Below are 18,803 nucleotides of genomic sequence, written 5' to 3' on the forward strand. Positions count from 1 at the left end.
CTCTCACTGACAGACTGTTACCTGTGCATCCATACAATTGAAAGGGGATAATGTCATTTAGTGAAGAAAAAGAACATTTAATAAACCTTAAAAAGTTTTACGGGATCAAAAAACCATTTCCTGGTCTAATGTGACATTGACCATCTTTCATCAATAAGGGACAGATTTAATAAAAAGTATTTATGATTATACATTATTATAAACTCATATTATTTCAGTTTGACTGTGAATGTATTTATATCCTGATATCATTAAGAATGACTTTTGTTAGCATTGAAATCTGGTCCTCTATGGTTGACAATGTTCCGTATATAGACAGGGAGAGTCTCACTTGAAAAATTTGACGGAAAACTTGGAGAACTTTATATACCTTCCAAGACAACGTTTTATAAATTTCTGAGAAAAATCCAATAGCCCCTAAATTCTTTGCATAAGGTATAATCTTAAAACTATCAGGTAACACAATGTTGTAATTTAATAACAACATTTAGCTGCTAATTAACATAATAACAGATAAAGATTTGGTAAAAATCTTTTTTATCATAGATGTCAACATTTCTTTGCTGTGATTACATCTGGGCCATTTTTCCATTTTGAGGCGAAACATAAATTCAGGTTACAAATGTTTGCTCCTAAAGAATATTTACTGGAAGAAGAAAAGCCTAAAATAGTATGTCTTAGCGCGTCTCTTCTTTTGTAAACAGGATTAACACAAACGGTGCTGCCAGAAGATGATGATTAATGGTTCTAAACACTATAGATCTGCATTATGTAATGCATCTCATATCCTTGAAATGAGGACTGTAATTTGTCATTGTTGTCTAGAGCTAAAATTACAACAGGTAATTTACACGAATAGATTGTGGTGGTTTATAATTGCATTTTTTTAATTCATATGGTCTTATATTTGAACAAATGTTAGATCTCAGAGCAATGCATCCATTTTCTGTGTAGTGACGTGCAATGGCTGGATAATCAATTATACATTTGTTTAGCTAAAATGACCTCTATCATATTTCTCACACAGTACAATACCCTATAAGTAGCACCATAGAATAAAACCACACTCTTCCCACCAAGAAGCACTCATTTTCTACTTTTATTTCCTCATCCCTACTCAAGCCCGTGATAGGCAGGATTCACAGCCAGCCCTTGGGGTTGGAGCACATGCTGCCTGCTCATGGGAATTACCTTCTGGTCGCTGGTCAGCATGTCCTTATGGGGGGCTCCTTTCTCATGGGCACCTCCTTCCCCTGCTGCATCCCCCCTATTTGAGACAATGAATGAATTCTCTAACCGGCCTTGGCTCCTATCAGGGATATGTAGGCTGCAGAGTTCATTAAAAGGCACATGCTATTTCATATTCAAAGAATTTCTCTCTCTTAACCTCTCTGTACTCTTTCACAGAATTACAAAAAATTGATGTAAGAGATGCCAGACAGAAAAACCTGATTCATGGCATTTTTTTGGTGGGAATGCACTAAGAATCCAACATTTTGGCTTGTGTTATAGTCTAACGTGCCCTAATCACTTGAATGGGAAATTCCATGAAATCACTGACTTATGGTTCTGGAATTGCTCAGTGACCTCAAGTGCTGGAGGACAGATGTAGCTTGCCTTCTTTATTTACTGATGCTGGCTCACAAACGTATCTTGCTAGCTTGGACAACACAGACGGCTCCCTTGTGGGCCACTTAGTTGAACTTGACTGAAGAATGTCTGCCCCTGGAAAGAAAAATATTTGGTTTCCAACAGAGAACTGGAAGTTTCTGTGCCAAATGGGACAGTGTTTGGAACAAGCTAGAACAGAATGGAAAGAAGATTACATTATCACGCTAGGACTGAAAGTTATTATATTGATACCTAAACCCAAAATACACCCATACAGGTATCTGTCTACTGCGAATGTTCTTCCTTTCCTATTTTCAGCCAGTGTTAACTGCATAAAGCTCATGTGTAAACAGTCCTTGGTACTTCCTTTCAGAAATATAGGCACATTTTGTTAAATGTATAACACAGGCAGCAAGCATTATGGTCACGTCGAGCTGTTTAAAAGAAGACAAGTGCAGGTCAGATCAGCCTTCAAAGACTTTACAGGGCCCTGCAAAATTCATAGTAGCCAGAGCTAAACGCCGTTGTATCCAGTGTCACATACAATTAAAGTCTGGAGGTGCTGTGTCTACTGCCTGTCTCAGAGATGTAAGAATTTATTCACTATTAAGAATCAATATATTAAACAGATTTTTAGTTCAGAACCAGCATATTTGAATCAAGGAGAAATATTGTAATCTGGTGAAAATTTCAGCTTTAATCACCCACTCAGATTTGAATTTTAATCACCGCCTTCCAAACGCCTATTCACTCCATACATGTACACATGTATGTGTGTGAATGCGTATGTATACATACATGTGTTATTTTGGCAATGGTGCTCAGATCTTGTTCATAATACTATTTTCTATTATCTGTCCTTGCATATCGCATTTCAGTTGACACAATATATACTTACAGATTCAGAATTTGAAAGTGATAGGAAAAGAAAAGAATGCATATTTTCAGTGAAAGAATCTGTGGTTTTATGTAAGATTTTTGTAAGACTGAAAAAGGGCATAGAGAACATCATAAAGGTAAACCTACAGAATTTAATAGAATGTTATAACTTTGTTATATATTTTTATCTTGCAGATTTCTTTAGGAAGTAATAGTCACAGAATCTTGTCAGATAATGTCAAAAATAAAAGGACACACACTCAGGTAAATTCTGTAAGTTTTGAAGTAATTTCTGCAGAATCCTGCCAGCCTCCTCACCTCTGGTGAGTTCTAAAGTATTTTCTGCAGAGACTCTATTCTTCAGTCTGTTCACAGGAAGGCTGAAGGCATGGACACAGCTGGACCATACACGTGCCTCACGCAGCGAATTACTAGTAGCTATCATTTGCTGCCTTGCCACAGCAGTAATGAAATAGTAACAGAGAGCAGAACTCCCATATCGGGTAACACACAGTACCAGCTGTCCCTTTAACCCACTGCTCTCCTCCTTCCTCATAAAAGCTCTTTTTTTGTTGGTTTTGGGGTTTTTTTTCATCTTTAAATATTACATGGTTTTCACTTGCGAATAATACTTTGTTTACAATGCCACATCTTAAGTACCTGGTGAATTATGGAAAATTCTGTGTTTGCAATGGAAATAAAATACTTCATACTGATAAAAGAAAGACAGAAGTTTGCCCTTCCTGTTTAGTATTTGTGTAACTTTAAGAAATGTCTTTGCATCATGTACACAGGTGCCATGTGATGCAGGAGTTACCATGGAAACAACACTATTGAATGGCAAAATCAGGCTTCAGAATAGCTTTTTCTTAATCACCTTCAATTTTTCCATATGTTCCAAGTATTTTTCTCTCTTCAACATGGAGCGAACATGAAACATAACAAATCTGTGAGCTGAAGGATGATACGCTTCACTTGTACAACTTTTCAGGCATTGCTGTCCTGTTTTAGTAATAAATTCCTTTTGTTCCTATTATTACTTGTAGAAAAAAGACAAGTAATGGACAAAGCATATATGTACTTTACTTACATATCTTCAGAAGATACTGTAAGGCAGCCATCTCCCAGTGGAGACTTTAATAAGCACTGCATAAGTATGGTGATCCCATAAAAGGTCCATCAGTGGTGCCACACTGTGTTTTATGGAATAAAGGAGAGTGGTTAGTTGGAGAGGAGACCCAAGGTACCACAGAACCTGTGGATACTTGTCAATAGAGCGCAGCCACTCTTCTATCGCATTAAGACCTCTATCAAACAGTGCGCCCTTCTTTGAATATATATTTCATCATATCAAAGACCTTTTATTTGATTCTTTGTACTATAAGGTGTTCTCAAAGGAAATAGAAAATGTGATATAATGCTGTACATAAAGAAGAGCTCTTTTCTAACAATAGTGATGATTGGGCAAGTGCGTCAAATGTACTTATATAACATAATTCAGATCAATACTTTTTTTTTTATTGTATCATTCAAGCTTATTGACTTTGTATAAGTATGTCGATGTTTAAGAGTACAACATATAGTTCCTAAGTATATATGTTATATTTAAGACAGACAACAGCATGAAAAAACACCAACACAACTGTAAGTATACAGATACATGTTTATACTTTGATCATGTCACTCAATCTTTGCTGTTCAGCCACCTAAACTTCTGGTTTATTTGGGTAGAGGGGGAGGTTTCTTTTTTCCTGTGTAGCTAAGCAAAGTATGTTCTTAACACATCATATGTGATGATATGAAAAATCCTGCTCGGTCCCAGCTGCAAATGAATCATCTCATGACTTCAGAGAAGGAGGGAACCAGTGTGGACTGCAAACAGGCAGATACAGAAAGGGAGTAATTTCCAAGAGATGGATTTCGCTTACATCAGCTGGTAGAAGCAAAGTTTTACTGAGGATGCTTACGAGAAAATGAAAGAATTAGCTGACCTGCTGAAAAAGTAAAGACAGAGCACATAAGAAATGTCAATATGAGAAAGACGGGAAGAATTGAAAAGCTTAAAGTGAGGACCTCCAAGTAGCCGTAAGATTTGTCTAGCAGAATTCAGGATACACAAAATGAAAGGAAATTGCTGTTGATAATATTGGAGGGAAGAACAAAAAATATTTATGTGTAAGAAAGAGAAGAGAGGAAACATGGCGGATGAATAAGGCTTTAAACTAAAGCTGCCAGGGAAGGGGAACCTCAATCCATCCCACTCCTACCAGTTTGATGGCAGTGCCAGCAATAGATGCCCAGAGCTGGGAGAAGGATCACAGGTCAGCAGGAGAACACCTGAAGTGCAGCACAAATGAATTCCAGCCAGTCAGTCAGCTTCATCGGGGGCCCAACTTAAATGCGTCTATGCAAACACACGTAGCATGGGGAATAAACAAGAGGAGTTAGAGACATGCACACTTCTGCAGGGCTGTGATCTTATTGGCATCACAGAGACATGGTGGGACAGGTCCTATGACTGGAGTGTTGGGATGGAAGGGTACAGGCTCTTTAGGAAGGACAGGCAGGGCAGACAAAGAGGGGGCGTCGCCCTCTATGTCAATGACCAGCTGGAGTGCATGGAGCTCTGCCTGGGGATGGAGGAGGAGCTGACAAAGAGCCTATGGGTCAGGATTAAAGGGAGGGCTGGGGCAGGGGACATTGTAGTGGGGGTCTGCTACAGGCCACCAATCAGGAAGACTGAGCAGATGAGGCCCTCTATAGACAGACAGGAGCAGCCTCACGTTCACAAGCCCTGGTCCTCATGGGGGACTTCAACCACCCTGATATCTGTTGGAGGGACAACACAGCAAGGCATAAGCAATCCAGGAGGTTCCTGGAATGCGTTGATGATAACTTCTTTCTCCAAGTGATAGAGGAGCCAATGAGGAGAGGTGCCATGCTGGACCTTGTTCTCACCAACAAGGAGGGGCTGGTAGGGGATGTGAAGCTCAAGGGCAGCCTTGGCTGCAGTGACCATGAAATGGTGGAGTTCAAGATCCTCAGGGCAGCAAGGAGGGCGCACAGCAAGCTCACTACCCTGGACTTCAGGAAAGCAGACTTTGGCCTCTTCAGGGATCTGCTTGGTAGAATACCATGGGACAAAGCCCTGGAAGGAAGAGGGGCCCGAGACAGCTGGCTAATATTCAAAGGTCACCTCCTCCAAGCTCAGGACTGATGCATCCCAACAAAGAGGAAGTCAGGCAATAACACCAGGAGGCCTGCATGGATGAACAAGGAGCTCCTGGGCAAACTCAAACACAAAAGGGAAGCCTACAGAGGGTGGAAGCAAGGGCAGGTAGCCTGGGAGGAATACAGAGAAACTGTCCAAGCAGCCAGGGATCAGGTTAGGAAAGCCAAAGCCCTGATAGAATTAAATCTGGCCAGAGATGTTAAGGGCAACAAGAAAAGCTTCTATAGGTATGTTAGTGATAAAAGGACGACTAGGAAAAATGTGGGCCCTCTCCAGAAGGAAACAGGAGACCTGGTTACCCAGGATATGGAGAAGGCTGAGGTACTCAACAAATTTTTTACCTCAGTCTTCACCAGCAAGTGCTCAAGCCACACTGCCCAGTTCGCAGAAGGCAAAGGCAGGGACCGGGAGAAAGAAGAATCACCCACTTCAGGAGAAGATCAGGAGACCATCTAAGGAACCTGAAGGTGCACAAGTCCATGGGACCTTATGAGATGCATTCGCAGGTCCTGAGGGAACTGGCAGATGAAGTTGCTAAGCCACTATCCATCATATCTGTGGCAGTCCGGTGAAGTTCCCACTGACTGGAAAAGGGGAAACATAACCCTCATTTTTAAAAGTGTAAAAAGGAAGATCCAGGGAACTATAGACTGGTCAGTCTGACCTCTGTGCCCAGCAAGATCATGGGGCAGATCCTCCTGGAAAATATGCTCTGGCACATGGAAAATAAGGAGGTGATTGGTGACAGCCAGCATGGCTTTACTAAGGGCAAATCATGCCTGACAAATTTGGTGGCCTTCTACGATGGGGTTACAGTGTTGGTGGATAAGGGAAGGGCAACTCATGTCATCTACCTGGACTTGTGCAAAGCATTTGACACTGTTCCACATGACATCCTTGTCTCTAAATTGAAGAGACATGGATTCAATGGATGGACCACTCAGTGGATAAGGAAATGGCTGGATGGTCGCACTCAAAGAGTTGCAGTCAATGGCTCAATGTCCAAGTGGAGATCAGTGATGAGTGGCGTTCCTCAGGGGTCGATATTGGGACTGGTACTGTTTAACATCTTTGTCAGCGACATGGACTGTGGGACTGAGTGCACCCTCAGCAAGTTTGCCAACACCACCAAGCTGTGTGGTGCAGTCGACATACTGGAGGGAAGGGATGCCATCCAGAGGGACCTTGACAGGCTGGAGAGGTGGGCCCATGTGAACCTCATGAAGTTCAACAAGGCCAAGTGCAAGGTCCTGCACATAGGTCAGCGCAGTCCCAAGCACAACTTCAGGCTGGGCGGGGAGTGGATTGAAAGCAGCCCTGCATCCAGCTCTGGGGGGCCACAGTACAAGGAAGACATAGAGCTGTTGAAGCAAGTTCAGAGGAGAGCCATGAAGGTGATCAGAGGGCTGGAGCACCTCTCCTATGAAGACAGGCTGAGAGAGTTGGGGTTGTTCAGGCTGGAGAAGAGAAGGCTCCGGGGAGACCTTATAGCAGCCTTCCAGTACCTAAAGGGGGCCTCCAGGAAAGCTGGAGAGGGACTGTTTACAAGGGCATGGAGTGATAGGATAAGGGGCAATGGCTTTAAAGTGAAGGAGGGTTGATTTAGATTAGATATTAGGAAGAAATTCTTTACCATGAGGGTGGTGAGGCAGTGGAACAGGTTGCCCAGAGAGGTTGTGGATGCCCCATCCCTGGAAGTGTTTAAGGCCAGGTTGGATGGGGCTTTGGGCAACGTGGTCTAGTGGAGGGTGTCCCTGCCCATGGCAGGGGGGTTGGAACTAGATGATCTTTGAGGTCCCTTCCAGCCCAAACCATTCTATGATTCTATGATTCTATGAATATCACAAGAAGTAGAAATGAGAGAAGGCTGTGAAGGAGAATACTGCAAAGTCATAGGTCACTCATGGAAGGCCAATATATAGCCAGTAAGCATGCAGGAAACAATGGTGGCTGGTCAAAACTAGTTTGGATGGCAGTCTTCTAGACAGATCAGCATTGAATGAAAAGAAAGCTAAACTGAATGGACATTTTGGTAAGAAGAGCAATCACTTCAGAAAAGAAAATCAGAAGAAATGTCAAAGCTAGGAGGAGGAAAGAGGTCAAATGAGTGGTCAAAATCAGAAATGCAGCTTCCTTCATACTTAAGAAATTAAAATGTTGTATTCTAGTCTTGAAATTCTACTTCCACCCAGTCACTTCGCTTCACCTCTGGTCTTCTCAAAATTTGTTGCCAGTGCAGCTTTCCTATCTCAAGAAAATGTTCTGTGCTCCTCTTGGCTTCTTTATAAGTCGAACATAACATCTGGCATTAGATTTTGACAGGGGTGTGGACTTGATAGATGATATGGCCGTATAAATAATAAGGATGAAATGCACAAAAAATTCATTGTCATTGTAGTTAGTTATTAGTTAGGATGGGGACTTTATAATTTTTTATGAAATCACAGTTGAACATTCTGCAATGAAAACTGACATCCCAACTACCAGAAACTGGTGAAGGAGGAAAGTGTGCCCATGCTGCCCAGTAGCTGTGCGCAGTGTGAGGCTGTCTAGCCGTAATCATTTTAGCATCAATACCAAGAAGTTGTTGTCATGATGTGACATAGATGAAAGTTCTTTTCACTCGTCTCCCAGATCCAGTAGCTCCTTACAAATGTAAGATGCCCCCAGAAGTGTCCCCAGAAAAAGGTTTATTAGTATTTTAGTTTAATCAGTTATGCGTATAAAATACTGCTGTGTGTATAATTTGTTCTGCTTCCATTAAATGTTTTTCAATAATTATGAAGCATGAATACCAGTCTGGGTATTTAGCTGCTGATAAACCTGAAAATGAATTCTAACTTGGAAAACAGATGGATTTCTTTTTCATTCATTAAGGGGAAAAAAAAAAAAAGGAAATCACAAGCTGAAAAGGTCACCTGAGGCAGGTCTCATTTGCAAAAGTAGCAGCAATATAGACACATATTACATAAAAGCCAAAGCAATTAATAGCTGTACAACAAAGTGCATAAAGCAGTAGTTCATACACAATGAGAACCATGGCTATTAAACTAGCCTATTAATCTATAAAGAAAACTTTGTAATCAGTCCAGCAATTTTTCAGTCTCAAATAAGCCATTTGATGGGAGTCTAATTAGATTTGTGTTTCAGTTCTAGAAAAACCATTGTGTGCACTTTTTCTGCTGCTTTATAGGCCATAACAAGTTGTTCCCAGGACACTTAACAGATAAGTCACATTTTCATCATTCAGAGGAGCCTTGAGTACAGTTAGGACACGTCCTGCAGAGCTGTTCATTGTAGTGGTTCAAGGACACCTGGTGCTGTGGAACAAATGCTTTATTTACAAATACAGATTTAATGAGTTTCTGACGTGCAGTAAGATATCCTTTGACCCTGAAAAAGAAGAGTTGATACATACTAGTGTGATGGAAACAGGGAAGACAATTTAAACTAAGGCATGTCACAGCTATCATCAAAAGCATCCCGATACTGTAGTACTGAAGTAAGAGCTCTTTGATAAACAATCCACCGGGACCGCAATGTCATTTTAACACCTTCCATGGAAAATCATGGATAAATGAGAGTAGGTAAGTGTCCAAGTCACTGATGTGATAGATCAGAACAGACAATTCTCTTTAATAATAGTGTTTTAGTGTTGGACAAAATTGAGCTTTATGGCATTTGGGTTCCTACTGTGTTTTTCAGAATCGCTTACACAGTCCATTTATAATCACTGACATTGCTAGGATGTTATACTAAAATTGTATACCGTTTCTGCACCTCTGTGAGCAGTTTATCCTACCTGGTTGGTCGTGTAGCTGTGTTCAGCCATGTCAGTGCCAATGGGTAGTGGCACAAGAACTGATGATCTCCAGCACCACTGAGTGGCAGTCCTGTTCTGCATCCTTATGTCTGCACCGCAAATCCAGCACCCTCCCTCTCCGAGGTGTTTGAGTAATACATCAACATTTCAATAACACACTGTTTACATGACGAGCAGCGAATTCACCCATTGAAAAATGGGCTACATTCATGAAAGGTATTATAAAGAGACTCTTTATGGTGGAATTTTAACAAATAAATGCCATACATTAGCATCTGCCAACTTAAATTTCAAAATACTTGAGAATTACAAGTACTTGTGAAAATAATGAGGTTTTGTGTTCAGAGTAAGCTGTACAATGATTCTGCTGTATATATTTATGAAGTATTACTGTTTGTCTTGCAGCAAGTGTCTCGAGGCTCCAAGGAAAAATCAGAGCCTATGCTGACTACTACCTACAAAAAACTAGCACAGAGATGGTGCAGATTTAGGGCACAAGCAACCTACTTCAGATAGTATACAGGAAGTAGAAAAAACTGGTGAGGAAATCACAGTCATTCTTTGTTCCATGAAAGATCATTTCCGATTACGACTTTAATGAAAGCTAGTTACTTGCTGACTCTCGTGGTATTAGCCTATTTCTCACGTGAAGAATCCTTCATATTGCAGAAAAATGAGACTGATTACAATGTGAAGGAAAAATATGGTAGTAACCCTAGTCTCACTCATCATTCTGGGGACAAAAACAGTTTTGGCTTAGATACCTACATATGTTCACTTCTTTCGCACATAAGTTCAAAGCAATTAAAAACCTGCCACATGACAATTCCAGATACCCAGTAAAATAAATGATGCTTTGAGAGGCATCCTTCTCATAAAGACTTTCCATGTCTTTTATATTTTTTCTGTTTAGTTAAGTATCTTGGCAGGCATGTACCTTTGTTCAATAGAGATCTAATTATCACACGCCAGAGTTAAAAAGTCATGGTAAAAATCTGTGGAAAAAGAACTTTATTAAAATGCAGAAAATTACAGCCAGACAACTTTTCTTTTCTTCCTTCTCAGTCTAAAGCATCTTCACTCCACACTTCCTGCCAGGCTTTGTAATAATAGCAAAGTAATATATAATTCAGATGTCTTCATATCCCTTGTTTACTTTTTCAAGCCTCAGCATCCCTCCATCATTCTCCAGATTTTTACATGCTCTTTTGACTTACCTATTCTTAATGTCTTTGAATTTCCACTCATCTCTGTCATTTCTATGTCCTGCTTTCTTCTGCATCTCACTCAAGCCTCCAATGACAGCAGCAATTTTCATGGGAGCTATGAGCCAGCCGGGGGGGGTTCAGTTCCAAGAAGGGAACACCATTTGTGTAAAGGCATCTCACACATCGTAGCTCCAGGCTTTGTCATCAGAAGACTCTGGTGTAAGTAAGTGATCCAGACACAGCTGTCACTTCAGACACTTCTTTACATGGCTCCTGGATGACAATCTCAATGCAGGGAAGAATCTGGACAAGGGATGGAAACTTAGGAGGAAAAACAGCTTGGCCGCTGAGGATATTAAGAGGAGAAAAAAAAAAGTGGAGATAAAAAGGATAAGGAGAAAAAGGAAAAGGTGAAACAAATGTGGAGAAAGAGAATACTTCTCCCCTCTCTTTAAGGCCACAAAGAAATTGATGATTACTTAAGTGCTCTTCTAGTGCTTTGCAACACCATATTTTGCTTCATCACCTCTAGTAAATTCCCTGCTAATTCTTAATCAGAGTTGAGCTCTGATTGTCACACATTTCAGACTTGGGACCTCTATTACAGAAGAAAATCCCATAAGGGTGTGTGTAATTAGATGGAACAACAGAGTGTGACAGCAACTGTGTACTGCAGAGCAACTATGTGCAGAGCAGCACATTCACCTTAGCAAGGGAGTCTTTTCTGAAAACCTATTTCATATTCACGCTGACCTCCCCAAAGAAAAACTGCCCTAAGAGATAATTTATCAAACACTGAAAAATAAGGAAGCGTCACAGTTAAAGGTATCCGTGAATCTTTAATCTCTTATTAAATAATGATGCTGGCTTTAGTTATACAAACATACACATTTTTCCCCTCGACCCTTGCTTCATTATGTGCAAAGAATGAGCTTTTTAGTATATTCTGTTAGCTTCATTCAGCATGTGGTCTATTTACTTTCCACTCTCGAGCCTCAGCTGTGAGGACAGCCATACATTTCCTGCTCGGCTCTTCTGCGACTCTCACAGCACATATATGTTTCACAAACATTCCACTCCACAACATTTGCCCTGAAAGAAAGGAGTTCCGTCATCTCCACCCTACAGCTGGGAAACTCAGGCTGTACCATACGAGTATCTGAGAATTCAGGCTGATCCATCTGAGTAGTTCACAATGGGTAACATTTCGTATTTTCAAAGGGCAGTTCCCAGTAGCTTCAGATACAGTTGCGAATGTTTAAACATTTCTGCAAATCAACCTGTGAGATCTCAAGCTGGACAACGAAAACAGAGAACAAATAACCACCTGGGAAAAATGTGATTAAAGGAACCTGCCACACAGGAACTCTGCAGTGGAGACCGACTCCAGTTCTCCAAAGCCACTGCTGCCTAGTGATGAGATCTTCCTTGTATTTCCCTACAGCACCAGGGCTTTATGATAAGAAGTGTCATGCAACTTTGATAACTAGCAGAGCTACTGGCACATCACAAATACTAAAATGTGCTCTTTGCTCGTGTAAAATCCCCTGTTGTGCCTGAAAAGGAAGTGCGGACTATAATAAACAGGACTTTGAAGATCACTGTGCCTTTTCTTGTTTCTGGAGCAGTTACAAATGCTGAACACCTCCTTAAGGGTTTTAACCAGAAGAGAATGTCTAGCAAAAACTCTGTGACTCCCATTATAACATAGCACCATATACTGAAGAAAAGCCACCAGAAAGCAATAAAGCATTTTTTTCAAACTGTGTCTCTTAGTGCAGGCAAGATCTTTCTGTTGAAATGAAATCCATACTTATGGAGAGGGGAATAAGACAAGGAAGAACAGGCACTGGGAAGACTCCTAGGATAAACAGCAAAGAAATTAATTCTATGGCAGGGATAAAACAATCCAACTCCATATTTTTCAAGTCCTCTAGCTGGAATCACCTTGGGAGTCACTTTATAGAGCACTGTTCTTTTAAATCCATGAAGTATTCTTCTTCCCAAGCCCTATTACACATGGCTCACTGACCACATGACATTTTCTTGCTTGCTTCTGAGAAATTCAGTGTTACACTGTCTGCTTAAATACTTTTAGCAATTAGGTCTGGTAGCAACCTTCCATCTCTCACTGGCTGTGTGTATTTGCTGGAATGGATGGGATTTCCAGACTGTCCTAACAGGGAGTTAACGCCTAATGAGTTGATGCACACCCCTACTAAGGATTCTCATTTCCTGGCTTGTGTAGCACATCTCAAGGCTCTTGACCTAGAAATCACAGAGCCAGATTCATCTGTTTCTGATTACTGGATGCATCATTTTTGTTATTTGTAATATATTAATTTTGATATAAAGGACATATTTTTCCAGCTGAATTTGGTTCTCACATCATTTGTTTGACATACAGATTTTTATGCATTTTTATGCTCTTTTTTAAAAAATAAATAAAGACTGAAAAATGTGAGTTGTTCTTTTTCACATAGATGGTATTAAGAACAAATTTGAATCTTCTCATTTTTCATTTTTCCAGCTGCTCTATTGTATATTATTCTCATATTTTTAATGTGTAATATTGTTACGCTCCACTCTTTTTCTTGTTCCAGATGCCCTGCCTCTGCAGAATCCATGCTCATCAGTACTTGTATCCATATTCATCTTCACAGAGAAGCACTGAAATACATTGTGATGGATGTTACAACTCTGGTTGCTTGCTCAAAATGTACTGTGTATGAATTATATATATTGTGTGTTTTGTTAAGAAGAGTTTTGCTGGCTGTGAAGAGGAAGGCTGTTTGCCTTATCGCTGCTGCTGTTCTCTAGTTAAGGAAGAAAGAAGAGACTGCTCCCCAGCCAAAGGATGACCCAGAGGAGCTTCTAGAGGGACACCGATGGCCAGGACAGGAGGCAGAGAGGAAAGAGATAGAAATATCGTCTGAGAGGGTAACTCAGGTTGGAAGGGACCAGCTGTGAAGTTGCCCCATGTTACTCAGGGATTTATTCATCCTGGGCTCAAACTAAGAGCTTGTTGAGGGGAGAGGAGAGCAGATCTGCAGTGAAGCCTCTGAAATGATGGAGAGAAGGAAAATTGTCCTAGAGTCCCCCCCTCAAAATCTGCTGAGGTGTTATTTCTATCAAAGGCATTTCTAGCTTAGACTAAAATCTTGTAAATAAATTTGTACATAAACAACTTGCTCATCAGAGTAGCCTGAGTTGAATGATACCACACAGAATTAAACGAATATGTGCCAAAGAATATCCACATGTATGGTCCTCCATTCAGTGCTCATCTGAGTAATTTTAAATATTATGGCAGCATATAAAAAAACATTACTTTAACTCATTGCTTTTTCAGTGATAAAGTTTCCTGCCATCTAGTACCAGGCAATTATCACCTATAAATTTACATGCATGCCTAATGGTATTCCTCTTGATCAGGCTACTAATGTAGTTTAAATTAAAGACACTTGCAGCTATGTACTGGATGGATGTCTTTAATATCCACTCCTCTTTTAGTCAGCTTTCCTGATGAAGAAGGGCTTATGAGATCATACTGTATTATTCACGCAGACATATGTCTGTCAATCCACACTCTTCTAATAGCTTTTGAACCTGTTGGCCAATTTCAAGCACATTTGACAAAGAGAAGCTAGCTTACAGATATTAAGTTTCTGTACATCAAATTAAAATAGGCAGTTCAACAGAGGAAAGACAGATTATTGGAGTTATTGATACTTCCATCCCCCTCCTCTACCATTGATGGAAAGGCTGTATCATGAACACTTTAAGTCTACAGAATTCGTATTAGAAAGCTACTGTGGATGCCCTGTCACAGAAAAAAAGCTTCACAATTTGTAGTTTATTAGACATCGGAGAATCCAAGCAGACAATACCAATCCAAGGCTTCAATAGTTTCCACACTCATAAATCTCTGTGCTGCACATTAAAGAAGTATTACTTGCTAATAGCAAACTCTTATTTTAAAAAGTTAAATATGAAGAGCTTCACCATTAGACTTCTGTTTGTAAAAAATATTCTCTTGTCTTGCCCTAAATAAAATCTGAACTATTTAGTTTAAAGGAAAACAAAAAAGCATGTACTGAAGCAGCATTGTAGCTTCCCTGATTTTTTTTGGGTGATCAGCTAATACTTCCAGTTTAGTTACTGTTTTGAATGCATGGGAACTTTCTGTGTATTTCTTTCCCAGTGTTGACATCACAGAAATTTCACAAAGTTTGACAGCCTAGAAGAAAGCATTATTCCAAAGGGACCTTCCTTTGGGCCCTATAGTGTTTGGCAGACATTCATAAATAGGACCTGTTTTCTTTAGGTTTTGAGCAAATGTCTTCTGGACAAATAATGATTTAGCTAACAGCAAGAGGACAGAAAAATTCTTTAACCAACTAGGGGATCCTCTTTGTGACGAAGTTATTGTAACAGAACTTTAAAAAATTAGTCTGAGAGCATCTTATGACCAAAGACCTCAAAGAATGGAAACTGAGAGACATAAAATCTTGAAGTGTCATTTTTAGCAGGATTTTTAACAACTAAGAGGTCTAAAAGACTAGTTTTCTTTTTCCTTTCCTCAAATTCCTTATGCACTAGGGATAGTTCAGCTCTATGCCAAAAAAAAAAAAAAAATCTGAAACAAGTAAGAGAACGTCTCATTTGCTATTTTAGGCATGTTTAAAGAAAAATCACTGGGTGTAAGATAACTGAATATTTTTGTAGTGCATTTTTTATAAAACCTTGCTCAGGTAATTTGTTCTCTCCCAAGGAAAAATCAAGAACACAAACACAACCTCAATTACTTTTAATTTGGTCTATAACAGACTGTATTGTCCTCAGCCAAGGCTGGATCTCAGTTGTAAACTGACACTATTTTTGTAAACTGGCATGGGTTCACTGGAAATAGCATACCTGTTCAAGATCTGTCTCGCTGACTCTGTTCATGTGAAGTCTTCAGTTGTAAGAGGAATGACTGGTATGTAAACAGCACAATGAATGTACAATGTCACCTTTTAACAGTATCTGTCTTAGCTCAGTTTGCCTTATTTAGGTATGGAATTAGCAATATTCACTGAAGATTAGAAATGTATCAAACTATGCTTCCCGGAGGGACTCTCGATTCCAGAAAAAGAGGATCAAAATAGCAGTTAAAGCTTAGCAAATTTCAGGGAAGAAAAATCTTCACACACCACATTTCTGCAACATTCTTGAGTACTTTCAACTTCATTACCATTTTCACTTCTACAAATTTGGCATAAAATCCCTGTTGCATGAGGTTTTACGTCCATCCATGTCCATTTTACTTTCTTTTTAAGGAGGGATAAATACACCTGAAGACTCTGTCTGCCCTGATTCATTACTAATGGCATGAAATCATAGAAATTAAAGCTGAAGTGAGATCCCACCAACAGCCGCAGTGATAAGCACTTGAACGTCTGCAGTTTGCGTGTTTTTTCAAGTAACTGTTTCTAGTGCTTCAAGAAACAGATTTTTCTTTGGCCTCACAAGAGCTAGATTTCATCCATTACATCCTTTTTCCTCCTTCTCAGCTTTCACTAGCAGTCGTTAAAAGTCTTTATATAACACGTACTGAAGACTATTTTCCTCTTATAGCTAAGAAACATTTTTCAGCGTATTTTCTACTAATTTTTGTGATGGAGGCACTGCAACACCTTTAAATGTAGCCATGGAAAATTCTTTTTCTAATCTGCATATAACCCTACATTTGACACTATAATTTTTTTCTTTTAAAATATGGAGAGGTATATACATTGAAGCAATACAGACATCAGTAGGATTTACCACCCTCATCATCAGATGCACACACACTTTAACAGGTCTCAGAGAGAAGATGACTTTTTCAGCTTACTTACAGTAGCATCTGTAAGTACTATGCACAGTATGGGGCAAATCAATGGCCGGTTTGCCTAAACTGTAGATGTTGCCAGTTTCTGGAATAATTTATCCGCAAGATGGTTGCGCTTCTGCGGTGGGGAATGGGTGCAAGGCTGTTAATGACCAGATTAGGGTTTGATGTCAGCAGGGTTTAATTTACGATGCAACAGTGCTCAAACCTTATGAAATGCCTGTGAAATCTTGCAAAAAAAACCCATGTTTTGTGAGGTATTTGCCACTCTGGACCAACATGCTGCGTGGGGCTGGTGGTGGTGTGTATTACTGGTTGTCTGAGCCCTTTGCTTAACAGCTCCCCGAACGAAAAGAAGGAAACCAGCCCCCAAGCCCCTCCATAACTGGGGTTCTGAGAGTGTCTGTCAGCGGGGAATGCATTTCTGGGGTTGCCTCCTTCGCGCTTTGCCACACAGGCCGAGAGCCAAAACCACGCAGACGGGTGCAGCTCTCCTAAGGAAACCCGCCGTCTCTCCCAGTGAAATTCGGGCATGCCCCGAGCCGCCCCTTCCACTCAGCCCCGCAGGTACGATTCCGCGGTCGGTAGGCGTTAGAGACACGGCCGCTTCCCCACTCCCGTCCGTCGGTGGGTCAGGCCCCGCAGGGCCTTCCCCACCCCGCAGGGCCCTAACGCGGCGGGAAGGGCGGCGGCGGCGCTAGGACCCGTCGGACTGCGGGAGCAGGCGGCGGCGGCGCTAGGACCCGTCGGACTGCGGGAGCAGGCGGCGGCGCATGCGCGGCGGTGTCCGTGCAGCTGGCTACCGCCGGGCTCGGCGGAGCGCCGCGGGCGGGGGTGGAGGGGGCCGGGGGCAGCCGCTGGGACCTTCCCCTCAGCGCCCCGCCGGAGGCAGCGCCCGCACCGCCGGGCATGGGCGCCGCGGTTCCGCGCTGCGCTACGTCGTCCCGTCCCGATGAGTCCTCGCCGGAGCAAGTGAGTGAGGGGGGCGCCCGGGCGGTAAGTGACCGCTGTCCCCCGACCGCCCTCCCCGGGGCAGCGCGTCCCTCCTGGGCAGGGAGAGGGCTGGCGCGCCCGGGTAGCGCGACCGCTGCCCTCGGCCCCGCTCTGCTCCTGGGGCAGCCCGCGGGGCTTCTCCCTTTTCCACGGTTTTATTATTTTTATTAAAAAAACCCGCTCATCAGTATCTCCGGGAGCGGCGGGCGGGGCGGGCGGCGAAGGGAGGCTGCCGGGGGTTGGCGACTGGTGAGAGCTGCGGGGGGTCGCCGCGGGGCTCGGCCGCTCCCGCCCGGGCGCGGCCGGTCCGGGGCCGACCTGCGGTGCGGCTCCGCCGCCTTCACCTGCGCGCCGGTTCCTCGGCAAGGGGGACTCGCCCGGCCCTTCTCCGCCTCATCCCCTGCAGGGCGCTGGCGGCCCAGCCTCGGGAAGGAGGATGTGGTGAGAGGATGGGGCTGTCTCCCGCGGGGGCTCGCCATGGCCAGGGAGGACTCGGTGAAGTGCCTGCGCTGCCTGCTCTACGCCCTCAACCTCCTCTTCTGGGTGAGTGTAGCGACGCGGGCCGGGCCGGGCTCCCGCCGCCGCCCGAGCAGGTGGCGACCTGGCGGCGCGGGTGGCGGGAGGGCGCCGGGGCCCGGCAGGCACGGCCGCTTTTACCGGCGGGGCTTACTGCCCTTCGCCAAGGGCTAGAAGTTGCCTGCCTTGGCCTACGGCCCATACTAGGCAGTTTCCATAAGGGAATACCAATCACTTAAAAAAAAAAAAAGCTTTTGGAAACTAGTTGGAAGTAAAATTAGATCTGGTATTAGCCCAGTGGTATAAATACACGTGTGAATTTGTGCACCTATAATATGTAGAGAGGGAAATATTCACGGGTGCTGTGGCTTCCTGACTGCGTGAGTTTCAGAGCATCCCATGACCCGAGCTGAACTCTGAGCTCTCGCAGGTATCCAAGTAGTCAGCTGCTCTGCAAAGGCCTTGCCCAGAGGTTTTTTTGGTGCTTTTAGTGGCAAGATCCTAACTGGCAGGCAAAGCCTGGGGTGATTTCTTTCTTTTGTTTTCAGCATTTCAGTCAAAGCTGTATTTATAGCAGCAGGGTTTCTTGCTCTCCAGCATAAGTGGGGGTGATCAGCACCGGCTCCTGAACTTTCATAGCACCAGACAAACAGCATGATGGAGATTGCT

General features: G+C 42.5%; 1 protein-coding gene across 4 annotated transcripts in view; it reads left to right on the forward strand.

Moving 5' to 3' along the window:
- The first annotated feature begins 17,402 nt into the window (after positions 1 to 17,402).
- Positions 17,403 to 18,803, forward strand: part of TSPAN12 (tetraspanin 12) — a 47,255-nt gene continuing 45,854 nt past the window's right edge. The window contains exons 1-2 of one of the 4 annotated variants that reach the window (XM_054813368.1): positions 17,483 to 17,621; positions 18,025 to 18,161. In XM_054813368.1, the coding sequence (XP_054669343.1) occupies positions 18,096 to 18,161 (66 nt within the window). In that variant the 5' untranslated portion in view covers positions 17,483 to 17,621; positions 18,025 to 18,095. Of the gene's footprint in view, positions 17,622 to 18,024; positions 18,162 to 18,803 lie in introns of all 4 variants that reach the window. The other 3 variants (XM_054813371.1, XM_054813369.1, XM_054813370.1) reach the window with 3 other exon arrangements.

The sequence above is a fragment of the Grus americana genome, chromosome 1 (assembly GCF_028858705.1).
Source record: "Grus americana isolate bGruAme1 chromosome 1, bGruAme1.mat, whole genome shotgun sequence".
NCBI classification, from domain to species: Eukaryota; Metazoa; Chordata; class Aves; order Gruiformes; family Gruidae; genus Grus; species Grus americana.